Below are 20,096 nucleotides of genomic sequence, written 5' to 3' on the forward strand. Positions count from 1 at the left end.
CATTTTAGGATGGGAAAGGCACTGTGTAAATAAAGATTTGTTGTGATTAATTGTTTCTATTTTCTTTAATGGCAATGTTGCCAGTTGAGAGATTTTTTTCTCCACAGTACACACTGGCAGTGTGGCCAGCCAGCTCAGAGTCAGTCCTCAACTGAGGAGGTTCTCATCTCTTGGTTTTTAAAAAAGTTTGTTTAACTCAGAAATCAGTGACAAACTGGCTGTGAAGATCAGCCAATTTAGGAGTCAAGTCTCTGAAAAAGAACCCACTGGCTGTGAGGCGTTAAGTTTTTCTGTTGGGACCTTGGCAAAGAGAGGGACGTAGATCCTTACCAAACTCAGCAACTCCAAGTGGGAGAGCACTTTATCTGACATTACTTGAATCTCTTCAGGGACATCAGAACAAACAGCCACTCGGTGATTGACAGGCGTATCTCGGCGCGGATTGGCCTATGGAAGTTGATAGGCAGGTGGGCACACGTTGCTATTGGTTCCCCCGGAAAGGGGCGGTCGGTGCCCCGCGGCCTTCGAGGTGGCGCGGATTTTCGGTTGGAGCTGAGCGGTGAGGCCTAGGCTCGGGCTGCGGGGGTCGCCCTGTTTCTCACTCAACCTTCGGGACCACTTGCACTTCTCAGGGCTCCGCTTTCTCCTCATCGTTTGTGAATGAAGAGTGCGGCCTGCGGATCCCCAAACTCGAGGTGGAGGCCGGTCCGGGCGCCGCCGATCTCTCCATTCTCGGTGTCAACGCCGCCCGCCACTGGTTTGGATTCGACAGCAGGCCGAGGCCCAGGCCCAGGCCCGGTCCCAGGGCTGAGGCTGTCCAGCCGAGGGTAAAGTCAACAGCTTCCCAGTGTCAGTCACATTCGCCGCCCTAGCATTGCTCCCGTCCCCTACACCTCACCCCCGCGATCACAGCCGTGTCCCCAACTCCCAGGCTCGAAAACCTGTCTCTAAACTGCCCCTAACGCCATCGTCCAAACCCCACTCCCCAAGCACTGTCTCCCAGCTCACTCCCCTTTCTTTTCCCCTGAAACTACATCACCTGAATCTATCTCTGTCCTCTCCCCCCCCCCCCCCAATGTCTTCTGCCAGTTTCTCAATCTTATTCATTTGATGTAGTGTTTACCTTCGGGTTATAGTCCAACAGGTTTATTTGGAAGCACTAACTTTCGATGCGCTGCTCCTTCATCAGGTGATTGTGGAGAATTGTGGTCTTGATGAAGGAGCAGTGCTCCAAAAGCTAGTGCTTCCAATTAAACCTGTTGGACTATAACCTGGTGTTGTGTGATTTTTAACGTTGTATATCCCAGTCCGACACCAGTGTCTCCAAATCGTGTTTACCTTCATCTTCTTCCTTTACAGGCCCCTTCTTTGTTTATATGGCCACACGACCTTAGGTTATAGTCCGGCAGGTTTATTTGAAATCACTAGCTTTTGGAGCACTGCACCTTCGTCAGGTGAAGTCACTTGGTGTCCTGCGATTACTGACTTTGTCCATCCCAGTCCATCACTGCCACCTCCACATCACGTTTGTATGGAGTCATATGACAAGGAATTAGACTCTTTGGTCCAATTTGTCCGTGCTGACCAGGTGTCCCAAACAGAACTTAATCCTGCTTGTCTGTTTTTGGCCCAGATCCCTCTCAACCTTTCCTATCCAGTATCTGTCCAGATGTCTTTTAAATGTTGTAATTGTACCTGCCTTGTACACTTCCAATGTTAAAATGTTCGTATTAATTCCGCCGTGATGTCTCTGAACTTGCAGAACCTTTCCTCCCACTCGCTGATTTGTGTTCCTCTTTGTCTGAGGAATGGCTCAGCAAGTGGTCGATGTGGATATGCAGCCCGAGGAGGAAGCTGTTCCAGCACAATTGAATTTCCGTGACCCAGCTTTGATGCTGACAGGGGAGGGCCCAAGTACTGCCCCCCTTGGTGAAGAATTAAGAGGGCTGTCTGGAACTGAAGCCCCTTCAACTGCTCACAGTGGTGGACTGGAAGCAGCATTACTCACTGAGGAACTTCAAAGACTGCAAGGGGCACTGAGAACTGTAGCACAGCACTTTTCCCTTGGGCAAAGACCTGGTCACCAGCGCCGGCAGTTGAGGAGGAATAGTCGCCGTCAGCCGGGAACAAGCGTTTCCCAGAGATCTTCGTCATCCAGGTAACCTTTGAAACTACTTGGTGGTAAATTGCTACAGTACAGGATTAATGTTGCGCTGTTGTTGAATTAGTTGCTGCTTGCTGTCAGTTGAATTATAGAATCATAGAATCCCTACAATATGGGAGCAGGCCATTCAACCCATTTAGTCCACACCCCTCCAAAGGGCATCTCGCCTCCCTACCCTATCACTATGACCTTGAATTTCCCTGTGGCTAATCCATCTAGCCTGCACATCCCTTGACATTACGTGCAATTTAGCATGGCCAATCCACATAACCTGCAAATCTTTGGACTGTGGGAGGAATTTGGAGCACCCCGAGGAGACCCATGCAGACTTGACACAGATGGTTGGTTGGGGATGGAGTTGAACCTGGGTTTCTCCTGCTGTGGAGCAGCAATGCTAACCACCGAGCCACTATTTGAACAAGCTGGAAACTGGAAATTGAGAAGCAAGCATGGAGGACGCTGGATAAATTGCATCTGAAAATTACATGATTCTGGAGAATAGGTTTCTGAGAAGCAAAGGTGAGATTGGTGATTTTTGTGGAGGTGGATATTTTGGAGATGTGGAGGTTGTGGAGTTGAATACCCAAATAGGCTGATGAGAAAATGAAGATTGTGCTTGGACTGACCCAGATGGCAAGCAAACTGAGTTTAGAGAAGACGTTAGAAATTATAATTTTCAGGATTGTTTTTGAGGGAAAATTATGGCTCGTTCCAATAAATTGAATGTCAGGAATGATAGCACAGTGTGATGTTACTGGACTAATAGTTTGACTACTCACACAACTGTTGTGGGTACATTAGTCAATCCCATCATGGCAAATCGATGAATTTAAATTCAGCAAACAAATTTTGAATAATGAGCTATCTTGTTAATGGTTATCATGAATCTACCAGGTTATCAGTAAGGGCTATTTCTGAATATCCTTTTGGAAATCAGCCATCTTTACCTAGCTTGGCCAACATGTCAATCCAGAGTGACAGTAGTGTGGTTATCTCTTAACTGCCTTCTAAATGAACTCTTAAGCCACCCAGTTCCAGGGTCATTCGGGATGGACAACAAATGCTTGTTTTGCCAGTGATGTTCAGATCCCACCAGGGAATGAAAATGAATAATCATCTCAATTGGAAATGATTACTGAGGAGTTCCTGAGTAATAGTCCAGACCAAATTATTTTTAGCTGCTTGAAATGAGGTGAGGACATTCACTGACGATTGCACAGTGTTAAACATCATTCTCAACTGCTTAGATACTGAATTAGGCTCTGTTTGTTTGCTGCAACACCTGGACGTTACTGAGATTTGGGTTGATAAAGGGCAAGTAATATTCATATCACATAGGAACTGGTAGTAACCATCTCTAATTAGGGAGAATTTAACCACCTGTCCTTGACATTGAACCCCATGACCATTGCTGAATCTCCCATCATCAACATTCTGGGGTTAACATTGACCAGCCATATGAATATTCTGACTGTAAAGATCAGTTATGCGGCTGGAAATTCTCTGACCAGGAGCTGCACTCAAAAACTTATCCACCAACTACAGAGGAATTTCAATTATCCGAAAGACATGGGTAGGCAGTATTTTGTTCAGTTAATCGAATTCCGGGTAATCGAATGCCAGATAACGTAGTTTAGCTGAGCATCAGGAACTTGCAGTCTCGCCAGATAATCCGATATTCAGATAATTGAATGCCGGATAATCAAGGTTCCTCTTAAGGGAACAAGTCATTGGTGGGATACGGTACAGTAGATTTCCCAGCCTGAGCATGAGTAAGCAACAGTCTTTATTACAACAGTTCAGTTGTTTATGATCACAACTAATTTTATTCCAAATCTGTTAGTTAAGTGAATTTCAATTTGTTCAGCTGCACAGGAGCGTTCAGATTCGCAGGGGCAGTGTGCTGGGAGTTGAGACCCACTGTTTCTGGAGTTATCACCAAAAGTTAAATATTTTACAAAGTACGCAAAGTTCCCCCATTGACCTGGCCTTCGGACTCCGATTGATAGAAAGCATGGGCCAGGTTTCTTTACTGAACAAGAATTGCAATTTATTACAAATGAATAGCTACAGGTAAATAGTTATAAACTGTCAGCATATAATACTTAATTAAGACTCAAATCCTCTTACAAACTCCTCTTCACCCACACACACAGATAAACAGGGTAAATAGATTGTTTCAGGAGAAAAACAGGAATAGTAGTTCAGTAGTCTTTCTTCTGGGTACCATTGTTGAGTTTATCCTATGACAAGAGGCTAGCGCATGGCTTCAATTGGCTCTCTCTGCTTCCTTCCACTGGTTGGTGTGAGACAAAAGGTGGCTGATATACCTTTTAAAAAGTCTGTGATATACCAGTTAAAAGTTTGCAATTTACAACCACTGTTTTTCTTTAGGTTTATTATCAGTTTTGATTGCAGAGAACCAAGTGATTGTTCTTGAGCTAGAGAAGAACTGAAATCTGTCTCCCTGTCTCTGTCTCTCAGAACTGTCCATAGACTGATTCAGTTCTTGTTGCCAGCAAAAGTAGTAAGATACAATCCCTCAGTTACTGCTTTTCCAAACTGTTGTTTAACATGATGTCTGTAATGGGTGTCACGTTACTTGCTTTTAAGACTGCAGCCACCATTTCAAACACTGATTATAAAAATGGCTATTCCTTATTTCAGTTTCCACTTTCTAATTACGCATACTGAAAATCTGGCTCTTCAGAGGTGGAATTTGAATTTGTCTCCCGACCATTCATTCAAGCCATTGGATTACTAGTTCAGTCGCATTATTCTATTATTCCCCAGAATTAATTTTCAAAACAGCAACAGCATTGAGTTACTGCTAGCTGGACAGGTTAGAAACAGCTGATTCTTAGTTAGCCCCATGCTTTGCCTGTCCTGGAGGTGTTGGGTTGGGGGTGGCATGGAGGGAGCTTTGCTTTATGTCTGTCCTGGGGTTGTTTGATGGGGACAGTGTCGAGGAACATTTACTTTCAGTCTAAAGGACTAGAACAGCTGATATATGGTAGAAGAACATTGATGTTGGAAGAGAGACAATGCAGCATATTGATGCACTGTGCTCTGAAATGTGCAGGACAAGGGCTTTGCATCTTTGAAAGCTCCCAATAGGTATCTAAGTTTGTGGAAAGGATCATAAAATGGAAGTGCACTATTTTAATAAAAACTGGATTTAGTCCCTAAAAATCTCATGGCCAATTACTTTGTAAGCTAGATTGTGATGCACTGGTTCCTGGTTCTCTCTCCCAAAGGCACAGCTACGTTTGACTTTGTTAGCATTGATTCTGGGGCACAAACTAATGTCCAAATGAACTAAAAGAGTTCTTTGGAGCAGAAGCTGCAGGTCAGACTGACATGCTTTGATTGAAAATGCAGCTAACTTTTTTTTTAATCTTCTGCTGTATGGAATGTGACTTGCATGCAATCCTCTTAATTTCCAGGTCTGGAGCTCTTGACAACTACTTCCGTGTTAACAGGCAGCAGCACGCAGGATCTGTCAGGTTAGCAGCTGAGTATGGAGATGAGGTGAGCAGTGAAGATTCGAGTACCGATCTGAGCACTGATCTCAGTGAGTCGGAGGAGAGTGGCAGCACCACAGAAATAGAGGATGAATATGAGGGTGATGAGTCTGCAGCAGCTTCATCAGGTGAGTAAGTTTGTGAAGCGTCAGTAAAACTATTTTTTAAGGATAACTACCAAGAAATAAATTCCTCTTTTATCTTTATTAGGATTTCAAACCTCTCTCATTTGCTTCCATGTATCCATTTCACTTTGACATGTTTGTTCCAGCTTTGAGCCCCAGATCAGGAGTTGGAAGAGTTGGCTGGGTAGAACTTTGTTTCTCATATTTAGCAGGGGAAAATGAGGACTGCAAATGCTGGAGATCAGAAGTCAAAGAGTGGTGCTGGAAAAGCACAGCTGGTGAGGCAGCATCCGAGGAGCAGGAGAGTTGACATTTTGGGCATAAACCCTTCATCACATTTACAGATTTTCTGAATGCACTAGCTTTGCTTTCCATATCCATTTTCACATGAGGTTTTGTCAGCTCTCACTTAAAATACTTAAACGGTCTGTTCTGCTACACCGACTGTTTCTTCATGTGATTTAGCTTTAATGCAATTGAAGAAATTAGACCATTATTTGGAGAACTTTTTTGAGCTGTATTGGCTACAATGAGATTCTGGCCCCAATAGTTTAAATGATGTAGCTATTGTGTGATTTTCTTATAACGCAAGATCACACGAGAATGGAACTATGGCGTTATACCAGAACCAACTGTATAACATCTGTTCTCATACAAAAACTGATTCCAACTATTTTAGAAGGAACAACCATTTTCTTTTGAAAGATTTTGATGTGCTCCTGAAGCCCCCAAATCTGAACACAGTGGAACACTCCAATCTTTAACTTTATTTCAAACTTTATTACTCAATAACTTAGCTAGTTTTTTTCCATACCTTGTTGACATGGACCTGGATATAATATTGCACAACTCAAAGATTCTGCCACGAACACATTTGTTACTGGGCTGAAACTTCTGGTGATCAAAACCAATGCTGTCTCTTTGATCTGTACCTCTCCTTCATCTTCTGAATCTTCCATTTTTATGTTTAGATTCAAAGGCCATCTGGGACAGTTTGAACCACTATAGTCTACTGTGAACTACATCTGAAACATCAACTGTCTACATCCTGGGCATCTCTGCAGTTCATTCTTTTATTCTGAGTCCTAAATTCACTTCTTATCACAAAATTGCCAAAAACATTTTGTCAATTTTTTTTCCCCCTTGTTAAAATTTATATTGAATTGTTACCTGTGACTTCTTTCTAGATGGTCTTGCTAGTCTGTAAATGCCACATACTCCATTTATTGTATGGTCAACTGCCTCATTTAACATTGTGAACCCTGCGGGAAATGGATGCTTTCCAAGGGAATGTTTTAGTGCTTTTGATATTGGTGTTCGCAATGCTTACATGCAAATTTAATTCCCTTCTAAATGAAATGTTTATCCATAATAAATACTTTGGCGTAGTCTAATAATTTAAATGCCAGGAAACTTTCTAGATCGATACTCTGCTGTCTGCTGGGTTCCAATTCGTTTTCTTCAGCAGAGCTATGTTCACCACTTCCACATTTGTCAAAACCTAACCACACCTCATAAGCATACAGAAAATCATCTTTTTGATCGATTTTATTTGTAAACGTTATATAATTCTCTGTCTAGACCTTCACCTGTCTCCATATCTTCAGTTTCTAATTCAGAAAAAAGTTTTTGCTTCATATCCTGTACGAGCAGGCCCCTGGAATGAAACCATTAACAATTGAAAAGGATACTACTAAATAGGAAAGGGAGATCAAACAAAATATGAAAAAGATGTCTCTTGATTGGATGTTTCAAGTTAAAAAGTGAAGAAGGGCTTATGCCAAAAACGTCGATTCTCCTGCTCCTTGGATGCTGCCTGACCTGCTGCACTTTTCCAGCAACACATTTTTCAGCTCTGATCTCCAGCATCTGCAGTCCTCACTTTCTCCCTGTATCAAGTTAAAACCAGGTTAGTGGTGTGTTGTTTTGAAGAAACATTAGGGGGCCAACATATGAGTAGTTTCACCTCTGGTCGGAAAGCAGTTTTGAAGATTTTATTGGCTTTGTTAGTGATTCCTTGCAAATGAAAATGATATTAAAACTGTATTTCTTCAGCGAGATTAACTCAGTTGTTTCTTTGCCTTCTTAAAGAAGTGCTTCATGCATTCAGGATATTGTGGATTTTAAATAAATGACAATATGGCCCATATTGCTCACGTTTCTCAAGTTTGATCTTGTTAAAATTAGCTGTGTCTAGTTGAAAGCGAGTTTTGTAACATTTTAATTGCACTATGGGATGGATGCAGACTTCAGATGCACATAGATGGTTTTTGTGGATTTGGAGCAGTGAATTTTTAAATGTCGTAAATAGGCTTAAAGCAGAATTTAAATTTGGAAGTCCAGCATCAGGTGCTTTTACCTCCATTGGATTGGAAGTCAGGCAGAGGTGTTATTAACGATCTTATTTGAAAACACTAGTCCAGTTGAAGTTCGTCAAAGTTGAGTCTCAGGACAGCATACAGAGACTTCCAAAACAAAAATGGAGAAATTGTCCTGTTGAATTGGAAAGCTTATTTGGCGAGGAACCAAGTAATGCCAGGTACCAATTTTGAAGTCTTGAAATGGACTATATAGCGATGTTGGGCCTGAAGTAGGCCACTCAGCTTCTTGAGCCCGTTCCATCATTCAGTGAGATAGTGGCTGATCGGTGGTGTGACTCTATATACCTGTCTTTGGGCCATATCCATTAATACCTTTGATGAACAAAACATTATCAAAGATTTAAAATTCACAGTTGATCCATCATCCTATGTCATGTGTGGAAGAGAGTTCCAAACATCGACCATGCTTTTATGAGTACAATGGATGAAATATTTCAAGTAAGAAGTAATACTGAATTCGAACAAAACGTGAAAAGAAGCATTATTTTTTGAAATTTCTACGATCGGGTGGTGCCAAAGTTTTTAGTCATGCTTCTTATGCAAATCTTTGTGACAGGTTCTGCGATGCAGGACGGTTTATAATTTGTTTTCTTCAGTGAGCGAAATATAGCCTTTGAGCTTGGGAAATATCAGAAGAGTAGTAAAAACGACCTTCATCTTCAAAGTAATTAGTGAGAGTCAGTATAGTTTTGTGAAAAGCAAATCATGATTTACAAATTTGTTGAAGTTCATTGAAGGAGTAATGTGTACTATAGAATACCGGTGCAGTTTTAACCTGTTTGCACCAGAAGCATTTTCACATTGATGTGAAATAAGATGTACAATACCTTTTCATGATCAAATTTCTCATTTTTAAAATAAATATCTGAAGTTAAATTGAACTGGGATCTTTTCCTAACTTTTTGTTACACTTTTTAAGTCTCAACATGGGGTTGCTTTTGAATTTGAACTTGAATTATTAGATTGTTTTGTGTCTTTGCTCATGTCAGGTTATCTTAAAAGATGTTACCAATTTGCAAATGGCCTTTGGGGAGGTAATTGAAACCCTTACCAGATCTAGGACGCATGCGACTCTAGTCCTGCATCCATTTGTTGATTCTTCTTCATCCTCTGAGGTGGCCAAATGAGTCACTTTGGGGAAAGTAGTGTTGCGTTTTTGCAGCATGTTCTAATGGTGAGGGAATAGCATTTTAAAATATTTTGTGCTCATTCATGGTCTGAACTGATGATAGGACACCTATCATGTGTGTCTTGTCTGTCCATTACTTTTGCAGCTCCTGCTAGTGCCCCGACTGTGATTAATCCCACACCAGCTCAAGGTGTCGAGGCTGGAGATTTACAATCTATGCATCAAGAGCAGGTAAGCCATTTCAAATTCTGTAAATATCTTGACTTATGAACTACCTTAAATCTCCACACCCTAACTTATTGTGATCTAGAATTATAGAATCCTTGCAGTGTGGTTGCAGGCCATTTGGTGCATTGAGTCCACATTGACCCTCTGAAGAGAATCCCAACTAAACCCCCACCCTTCCTCTGCATTTCCCATGTGCAATCCACCTAACCTGCAAATCTTTGGACTGTTGGAGGAAACCCATACAGACATGGGGAGAATGTGCAAACAGTCACCCAAGCATGGAATTGAACCTGAAACCCTGGCACTGTTGGGTGTCAGTTCTAATCACTGAACTACCATGCTGTTGCAAGGTTGAGAGATTTGTCTGAACCAAAATTGTTGAGTTTCATGGCAATTAACTGGGAATAACTGATAGGCAACAAGTATCCTTTGAGTTCCAGAAAAGGTATTTCAGAGAGATAAGGAGATTGAGGTAAGGAGATTTTTTTTTCGTCTTGAGATCCATAAATCTTTGGAATTCTCAAAGGCAATGGAAGTAGAATCTTCGAACCTTTTTAATGTTCAAAGGCAGTGGATAGGGATCCTTGATAAACTAAGGGTGAAAGATTATCTGGGTACGAATGTGAATTTATTAGATTGGCCATTGGTGGAGCAGTCTTGAATGGCTGAGTGGCTTAATTCCTGCTCCTAATTTATTTGTATGCATGTTTGTATGTAGAAAGGGAGAGATTGATATATGTTTTTGTTTGGTATCGAGATATGAAGAAGTAAGAAATATGGAACGAAAATGGGGAAATGAAGTTAGGATTAAGATCAACAATAAGAAGGCAGCTCTTGTTTTATGCAATTGGTGTGTTTTGGTGATGTGTGCAATGTATCGTGGCTTAGTGATAGCATAGGTTGATATTCCACTATTTTGTACAACCAAACGTTGTTCTTTCCAAGCTGCGCAGTTTGCAGTAACCTGAATATTGCTGCATCCGTAAAAGAAAAAAATCACAATGCGCTCAGAAGTAAATAGCAGGAATTTTGGTCATGAGGTGCCAGGACATGGCCTTGTGTTCTCAATTGTCCCAACAATATTTAGCAGTCTGAGAAAAATAACTGATAAGTCGATAAAGCAACTCTTTATGGAGTGGCTTGCAAGTTCAGCTTATACTTTGAGACCGAGTGTGGGTGAATTTAATGACTGGGGAGAGAGGTGTTTTGGGTTATAGGGGGCGTATTGTAGTGCAAAATAACTGATGGAATTTGTCATTTGTAAGCTTAACATGTCAACTGTGGTCATTCTTGGCTCTGAGGCACACAATTGTGATTCAAGTTGAGCACAAAATTTGTTTTTATGGAAAAGTGGACACTGTCTCTTCCTGGGCATTTGACCTTCACACCACATTCAGTTTAGTTTTGTTGTATTGTTAAGTTCTTTTTTTCTGAGGTTCTTACACACTTGATTCAACTGCAACACACCAATTTCTATAACAAGCAACCAAATTTATTAAGCACAATACAGGACAAGCTTTCTGGAGGAACCTTGAACACACCTCGCAGAGCTTACAGGGTCGTGGCAAAAGCTCTCACTGAACAAAGGAAACAGTCTTTCCTTTGTACAAAACTCTTTACATCACAGTTAGTACTGCCTACAAGACAACCCTCAGCCATCCCCTCATAGTCACATGCCATTCAAGATACAATGCAGTGACCACTCCACTTCCAGAAGCAATGAAAATGTAAATCATCCCTGAATGGTCAAATCTGTTGCAAATTGTTTTTTGTAACTACAGAGGAACCTTGATAATCCAAATACCAATTATCCAAAAATCGGATTGTCCGAAGGAGATCTCGAGGTCCCAACAGATCAAACAGCTGTGTCCAATATTGATCGCGCCTTTGATTTACAGTGATTAAAAGTGCTGTTGATAACAGTCCTGGACTGATGGGAACACAGACATTCTCTCTAAATGACTGACCTCCCACACCCAGCCTTCCCCTCCCCAAACCCCCCACCCCACTGTCCCTGAAGTTCTACACAGGCATGTACCCTAAACCCTCCCTCCCTTCCCAAAGATAATGTCGCTAACTGTTCCATACAGGGCAGAGGTGGAACTGTCAAAAAGTTGCAATAAAAGGATGTGTGTGTGTGCCGTGTACGAGTGCGCTATTTGGAGTGAATGCCCTGGAATGCCACCCCTCAAAAGGCAGCAGCAGCAGTCTTGTTATTGGTGGCCAGTGCGGCTGTCCTGCGGCGAGGGTGAAAGGGGGTGGGGGCAGATGGGGGTTGTGGGGGGGGGGTGCAGGCGGGGGGTTGTGATGGACAGGGTTAGGGGGTGGCAGGGCGCGGTGTTTAGGGGTGGGCGGGGGCTCGTGCGCGCTGTGCTTCTGCTAGTTTCCTGAATAGGGAGCAGACTTAATAGAAACCTCCGATCCCCAGAGGAAAGGCATTGAATTGATTAACCGAATAATCAATTATCTGAATGAAATAGTGCCCGCCCATCTCATTCGGATAATTAAGGTTCCTCTGTATAGGGGAGCAGTCAAATTCCAACTGTAACATTCTTAATGATTTTTGGATGGAAATGTAAATCATCTCTGAATGGCAAGGAAATGGCTGTGTAAACCTCCCACATTCCACCTGTAAGACAAAGACACCACCACCTTACCCCCAGGGCATTCAATTTCTTGCAGGTCAGTGGAGCAAATTAATTCTTTAATATTCAGTATTACACACTGATAAGTAGTAAAATCCTTAATTCTTGAAATAAAAAGATTGATATTTAATATTGGGTACATTCATAAAAGAAACTGCTGGAAAATGCATGGATTATTTTTATTAACGTTTAGTCATTGAACTGTTGACATGGAGTTATGGTTGTAATGAATGACACCGAGATCTGTATACAAGGATAAGATCCTCTATGCTTGAAGTAAAGCAATAGTTAAGAGGCTGATCTACTACAGTTAATTGGAAAAAAATAAATGAAAGAGCAGAAAGGAAGCTATGTGATCTGTTCAGAAGTGGTCTCTTAAGTCCTTATTTGTTGCAGCTTTAGTGAAAACTCCTTCCTGTGGTGTACTGCATGGAACAAACTCTTCAGTCAGCTTTTGTTATTGGTCATTCTATTCAAATGAAAACATGACACTGTTGTAAATCTAGAACCATCCTGAACAGTTCACAAGAACAAGAGTGACAGTTTAGAATATTGAAAAAGTTGTTGAAATTTAACGATGTTGAGAAGGTATTCTGGTCTCTCACTATCTATTCGAACATATAAAATAGATCCAAAAGAGGTTTTGCAGAATCCTTGTGCCTCTAACTGAATGCTTTGTCTTTAGGACAGTATGACCTTACATTCAGAAGACAACTTAAATGTGAAGGAAGACACAGCATGTGCCAAAGGCACCAAGCCAGCCTTTGATGACGAAGGGAATACGTGCTCAATCTGTTTTGAGCCATGGACGAATGCAGGAGAGCACCGTCTTGTCACACTGCGGTGTGGTCACCTCTTTGGCTATACCTGCATTGACCGGTGGCTGAGGAAACAAGGAGGAAAATGCCCACAGGTAGGTTTGCAGAATGAAATACTTGTATTTTCATCAGAGTTTCACTATAGTGAGAACTGACCAAGTGAACTAGACCAATGAGTTAGACTCCACGGTGGTTATAGTCTTCCTTGTTATAATGATAATGGGTTTCACTGCATTTCAACAGGAGGGGTGAATCTATAGAGCAGTAAACGGCACTTGAAATGAAGCCTGAAGCTTGATTATAGTCTACCTTGTGCTCACATACAGTGCTAAGTAGACTTGGCTAAATGCAAAGCAAGCAATATTCTAGAACTTATTTTCTTTTTCAACAAGAGATTACAGTTCTGATTGTGCTTTACAGTGAGCATAGCCCTTGATGCTTTTGAAAGGAGGCTTAGCTCTGTCTATTACTTGATGCTTCTGCTGTTTACATGCAAGTAATCCTGTTTGGTAGCGTCACCAGGTTGACACCTCATTTTTCAGTATGTCTGGTACTGCTCCTGACGTGCCCTCCTGAAATCTCTATTGAACCAGGGTTGATCACAGTGTTGATGGTAATGGTTGAGTTGGGAATATACCAGACCATGAGACTGCAGGTTTTGCTGGAGTACAATTCTGCTGTTGGTGATGGCCCACAATGCCTCATGGATGCCAAGTCTAGATTTATTTGAGGTCTGCCCGTTCAGTATAGCGAAAGTGCCCACAGTGTGATGGAGGGTATTCTCAATGTAAAGGCAGCACTTTATAACCATAAGGACTGTGTGGTGATCACTCGGTTCCACGAGTTTGACTGTCAGCATAAGCTGTTGGTTGACTAATCTTTGAGACAGCTAAGTTTAGCATTAGCTGCCAGATGTCAGTAAGGAGGGTCAACAGGGCTTTTTCTGCTGTTGTCTTTTACTGTGCCTCGGTTGATGTCAGTTTTTTGTTTCTTTGTTGACTGGAACCACATATTGGCCCAACCAGGTGAGAGTGGCAGATTTCCTTCCTTTCCCATTAATGTGCTAGGTGGCTTTTTCTGACAGGTTTCATGGTCATCAGTAGATTGTTCATTTCAGACTTCTTTTCTAATTCAATTCACATACTGCCATTTGCTGTGATGAGATTTGAACGTGGGTTCCCAGTTCATTGAGCTGAGTTTCTGGATTAATAGTCTAGCAATAATACCACTCTCAGTTCTGAGATTGCACTTGAGCCTCCTCCAGTTGTCACTGAACTAAATCTATCAGAGTAAGCATTTTTTTTCTTCCTTCATGTATTTGTCTATTCTTCCTTTAAGTACATTGGTCTCTTGAATCACTGTGAGATGGGTTCCACATTTTCCATACTTTTCTGATAGATAAGTTTTTTTTCTGAATTAGCAATTTTTACTCTTGTTGACAATCATGCAGTAATGGCCTCTTACCTTGCTCTTTTCCACAAGTGAAAACATCCTTTTTCTGCCTAGTCTGTCAAAACATTTCATAATTTCCAAAATCTTTAATTAGGTCTCGCATGGCCTCCTTCTTAGAGAAATGTGATCCTGTATATTCCATTGAAACTGCTGTATCACTGAACTATAATTGACTTGTTTTTGACTTCTACAGTGTAATAAGAAGGCTAAGCGGTCGGATGTAGTGGTGCTGTATGCTCCAACATTGAAAGCTGTGGACACCAGTGAGCAAGAACGATTGAAGAGGTATTTGTTGATGATGCAAAAATACTTGTGACTCCCATTGCTTTCAGATTCATATGTTTAAAATTATCTAACTCCAGTGGGGGAACCATGAGAAAGGTTTGTCATACTTGGAATCCTTTGTATTGGTCCAGTCAGAAAGCTGAAAAAATGATATGCAAATGTTAGAGAGAGCACAGGGAGGTGTTAGATGTATGAATCAAAGGAAATGCGTGGGGTCGGTTACCCAAGTTCAGAATCTACAGCCCAGATGTAGATATGGTAATACAATGGTTTTGTAACTAGACTAGTTTTCACTGTAAATCATCTGACATTGATTTAAGTGATCTTGAAGTTGTCAGATTGTCATTAAAACCCAGTCTGTCAGAGAAGTAAGTTTGTCATCTTACCTGCATGTGACTTCACTCCCAACCCAATTGGGTTGGCTCTGAGATGAACTGCTTTCTTAAGTGGCTTTGTATTCCATTGCTCTGCACCACCATTTTTTTTCAGGATCTGTGTCTGCCACTTTTGCATATTAGATGCTATGTGCATAGTTGTGCCACTGTAGATGTAGAGGGAAGACCAGTCAATTGATCTTGCCAGAGTTACCTAATTCCTGACAGTGAACTAAATTAAAGCTGAGGGAAATAGTTCAAGAAGCTCCTGATAAAATATAAAGTTGTTCAAATAAAGTGAATCCCATAATATTAAGTAGAGAGCTGAAGCTGTTAATGCCACCTCACGTGTTTGAGGCTGTATTGCCCACTTCCTAGCCTCTCCTGTTGAGGCCAGGTTCTCTTGATTGTTTGGAGGATAGGTCAGCTACAACCCCTTGAGACGAGAATCTCCAGGTTGTGCAAGTGTATATGAGCAACATAATTTGGAGATGCCGGTGTTGGACTGGGGTGTACAAAGTTAAAAGTCACACAACACCAGGTTATAGTCCAACAGTTTTAATTGGAAGCACACTAGCTTTCAGAGCGTTGCTTCCAATTAAACCTGTTGAACTTAACCTGGTGTTGTGTGATGAGCAACATAGTACTTCTGCTTGACCAGAAACTGATAACAGCAGCTCCAGCAAACTTAGTTGCACTCCTATTTTGGGTGTATTGTCAAGATACCACAGCAGAAACCAAGTGTGTTCTTCCCATGGAGTGAGGATAAAACTCTTGAGTCCTTTCTTACTACTGTTCCATAAATATACAATGGAAGGAAAATAGAAGATAACATTCAGAATGATGTTATTACTGTGTTTTTCCTTTGTCTTGTGACAACTTTGCAAATATTTCTAAAACCTCTGCTTTAGTGCCTAGCCAACATATTGCAAACAAAGGTAAAGACAATATTGATAACTAGGAAATGTTAATTATTTGCTAATACTCATTTCGTACTTAGAAATTCTGTTCAATATTATGGCACTGTTCTTGACTTAGTCCGATCTCTACAAAATAATGACCTGTGAATATGGCTAAAACATCTGATCTCAGTCCTTTGAAAAGGTTCATTGTGAATCTGACCCCTGTGGATATGAGAGATAAACACCCTCTTTTCTTTATATTCCCTCTCCTCTGGGGAAAGAATCTGCTTGCCATTTGCCACTTGCCCCAGAGGGATGTTGCTATGAAGTACTGGGAGAGAGCTCCAAGTTGCTCCTATTCGATAAGAATTAAATCAAGGCCCTATCTACCTTCAGAAATGCTAGAAAATCACACCAGTTCAGAGGTGCATTTTTCGCACTCTCACTTGCACACCCATATGCTGGTGAATATTTATCCCTTTAGCTACTGCTATCAACACAAATGATCTGATTATTACCACTTGGCTGTCTGTGAGTCATTTCAACTTGCACTACTTCTCAAAATATAGGGAATTGCTTGAATTTTGTCCCTTTTATCTTCACTTTGACCTTTCTCCTGGGCAGTGATCTGGAGAAGGAGCAGATGATGCGTCGGAAAGCAGAGTTGGAATCTGCTCAGTGTCGCCTCCAACTACAGTTCTTGACAGAAGAGTGCAGCAAGTTACGTAAACAGTTGCAGGTAAGTGGCAATCTGCTATAAACCCTCATGAATAAGTACAGAAAGTGGAAAATTTGCCAATTGGCTTCACCAAGTCTAAACAGAATTTCTGCAATTGAATACTGTTACAGTTACAACTCATACATGGGCCTTAAATAAGTCATAAGGCTCTTGTGAATGCTCTGGTTTGTTTAATTTCTAAAGTTGGAGCAACTGATTAACGCCCTCTTTATATTCCCTCTCCCCTGGGAAACAAATCTGCCTACCATTTGCCACTTGTCCCAGAGGGGTGTTGCTATGAAGTACTGGGAGCTCCAAGTTGCTCCTGTTCAATAAGAATTAAGTGAAGGCCCTATCTACCTTCAGATATGTGTAGAAAATCACTCTACTTCAGGGGTGCATTTTTCACACTCTCATATGTGCACCCATATGCTTGTGAATGATCTGGTCTTTATCACTTGGCTGTCTGTGAGAGGTTAACATTTTATGTTTCTCTCAGTGTGAGCTCTCTACATTGTGTTTGCATGTACAATTGGATTCTGTGCCTGTATTGTTTGATTTTCCTCCATTTGTACTTTGGTTATACAGTGCTCATTTGACTACAACAACAAGTCGATGTGTCTGAGCAGTTGTATTTCTTATCTGTACGCTTCAGTACAATTCTTCTGATCTTGCTGTAGTTGAATAAGAAACCTTTACAGACAGTTCACAGTTTGAAACATAGATACAGGAGTTGGTCATTCAGCCCATCACATATGTCCTGCCATTCAGTGAGGTCATGGCTGATCTGTGGTCTAACTCCTGTCTTTGGCTCATATCTCTTAATACCTTTGCTTAATAATTTAAAAAAATTATCTATCTCCGATTTGAAATTAACAGCTGATCCAGCATCCGTTGCAGTTTGTGGAAGTGAGTTCTAAACCTCTGTGTGTAGAAGTCTTCTGAACGGTTTATCCCTAATTCTTAGGGTATGTCCCCTAGTTCTAGAATTTCCAATCAGTGGAAAGAGATTATCTTTATCTACCCTATCTTTTATTGTTAATAATGTGAGGACTTTGATCGAATCACCCTTTAACCTTCGAAATTCTCGAGAAAAGAAAGCTAGATTGTATAATCTCACCTTTAGAAGTTAAGTCCTGAAGACCAGGTATTATTCTTGTAAACAAAGAACTGTATGTATTCCCTTCAAGACCAATAAATCCTTCTGAAAGTGTACCGAGGTGTGCTCTCAGTATTCCATGGGGTCCAACCAGGGTTTGTATAGTTGCAACATGACTTCTGCATTTGTATATTCCAGTTTTCTTGATATTAAGCCAGCATTCTGTTAGTCGTCTTAATTATTTTCTGCACTTGTTCATGGCATTGTACAACTCAATGCATCTGAAGTTCTTTCGAAGATATCCTGTTCTATCCTTTTTCAGACTAGAATGAATAACCTCACTTGCTTACATTGAAGTCAGTCGACCATAATTTTGCCCATTCAGCAAATATATCAATTTCCCTCTGTAATTTTATGATATTATCTGCACTAAGTGTCATCAGCAAATTTGAATATATGACTTTCCAGATCCAGATCTTTATTCAGATTATCCAGATCTTTAATAAATAACATGAATAACTGATGAAGTCTTGTAGATCCTCGTGGGAGACCAGCCTGCCAATTTGAATACCTGCCCATTATCTCTACTTTCTGTCATCTGCCATTCAACCAATTTCCCAGCAATGTCAGCAATTTGCCCTCAGTTCCATGGGCTTCTGCCTTAGTTAGTAGACACGTGTGGGACTTCACCAAATACTTTGGTAAGTACATTTATTCACAGACGTTTCCCTGTCCATTATCATCGTCGCCACCTCAAAAAAAACTCATGGAGCTTTGTCGGGCATGACCTATCTGTCATGGTTCTTCCTGATTATTTTTTGGGAGTTCAGTTACCCTATCTTTAATTATAGACCCCACCACAGATGTCTGGCTGACGGCTTTGTGATTCCTTGGTCTTCCTCATTCGCCTTCTCGAAATTGTCCAATCCAGAGCGATAATTCCTGTATCTAGGGAACTCTATAAGATTATAGTTAAAACATCTGCAGTATACTCTAATTTCTTCCTTTAATGCCCACATATGGAAACCATCAGGTCTTGGGGATTTGACATTCTTTAGTTCAATTTAATTTCCTAATTATCGATGTTTTACTTGCATTAGTTCAGGTCCTGTCCTTGCTCCAGTATTAATTGCTTCATGATGTGTGGCAGACTATCCTCCTTTTCTAGTGTAAATATTGAGGCAACAGAATTATTTGTCATGTCTGCACAGTTTGTGCTTGACAGACAACGGAGTTGAGAAAATTTGCTTCAAATATTCAAGCCTATTTAAAGCCAGGCAGCTTAGGCTCTAACAGCACTTCATTAGCAGTCTACATTTTACTGCAAAAATTGCTTTGTGACAAAAATGGCTTCTACAGACATTGTGTGTCAATCCTGGTCAAATTTTCTTCCACACCAAGGTTGATATCATCAAGATATTTTTGCTTGTTAGGTGCTTTCCAATCTTCAGGTGTAGTTCCATTGAGTGATGATCTATTGATAATTCTGCTGGGAGTTGAAGGGCAACTTGCTTTAACCCAGCAACCGATTTATAGGGAACCAAAAGCCTGTGTTGTAATGATTCATTCTAAGCCCAGCTCTGCATATTTGCTGTAACTGAACAGGAAAAAATGCATCTGTGGTTTACTTTCACTTGTATACCTTTTAGATTTGCTGCCAAATCCCCATGACCCCTACTCTTTCTTCTCTTTCCTGAATATCATTTGTGATCCTTCATGAAAGCCAGTTTGGTCATGATATATGATATCTGGTAAGGTTTTCTCTGGCAAAGTGAATATTAAATTGTATTGCACATAATTCTTGCAGCGCATCAGAAGTTGTATGTCAGTACTCCTATTTGTGGACTCGTATGAATTGGTCAGAAATAATGATTGAGTTTCAAATTGGCCAAAATTATTCATAAAATAATTCCACTGTGCACAGTACTGTTGGCTTTATTTTACAATTGGTTCATGGGATGTGGACATCACTGGCTAAGCCAGTATGGTTTGCCCAGAATGCAGTTAAGAGTTGCTGAGGGCCTGGAGTTGCATGTCAGCTAGACCGAGTAAAGATAGCAGATTTCTTTCCCAAAAGGACATGAATGAACAAAATGGGCCGTTACATCAATTGACAGTCACCATTCCTTTTAATTGCAGGTCTTTTAAATTCCTATTTCACCATCTACCATTATGGAAACGAAATCTATGTCTCCAAAATATTAATGTGGGATTCTGGATTATTAGTCAGTGATATGAGCACAGTGCTGCTG

At 41.0% G+C, this 20,096-nt stretch overlaps 1 protein-coding gene across 1 annotated transcript in view; it reads left to right on the forward strand.

Annotated features, from left to right (window-relative positions):
- Positions 1-501: 501 nt before the first annotated feature.
- Positions 502-20,096, forward strand: part of rfwd3 (ring finger and WD repeat domain 3) — a 36,577-nt gene continuing 16,982 nt past the window's right edge. Inside the window, exons 1-7 of the mRNA XM_072547751.1 lie at positions 502-827; positions 1,763-2,158; positions 5,611-5,816; positions 9,469-9,554; positions 12,882-13,109; positions 14,660-14,751; positions 16,652-16,766. Coding sequence (XP_072403852.1) covers positions 1,809-2,158; positions 5,611-5,816; positions 9,469-9,554; positions 12,882-13,109; positions 14,660-14,751; positions 16,652-16,766 — 1,077 coding nt within the window. The 5' untranslated portion in view covers positions 502-827; positions 1,763-1,808. The remainder of the gene's footprint in view (positions 828-1,762; positions 2,159-5,610; positions 5,817-9,468; positions 9,555-12,881; positions 13,110-14,659; positions 14,752-16,651; positions 16,767-20,096) is intronic.

The sequence above is a fragment of the Chiloscyllium punctatum genome, chromosome 26 (genome assembly GCF_047496795.1).
Source record: "Chiloscyllium punctatum isolate Juve2018m chromosome 26, sChiPun1.3, whole genome shotgun sequence".
Classification (NCBI taxonomy): domain Eukaryota; kingdom Metazoa; phylum Chordata; class Chondrichthyes; order Orectolobiformes; family Hemiscylliidae; genus Chiloscyllium; species Chiloscyllium punctatum.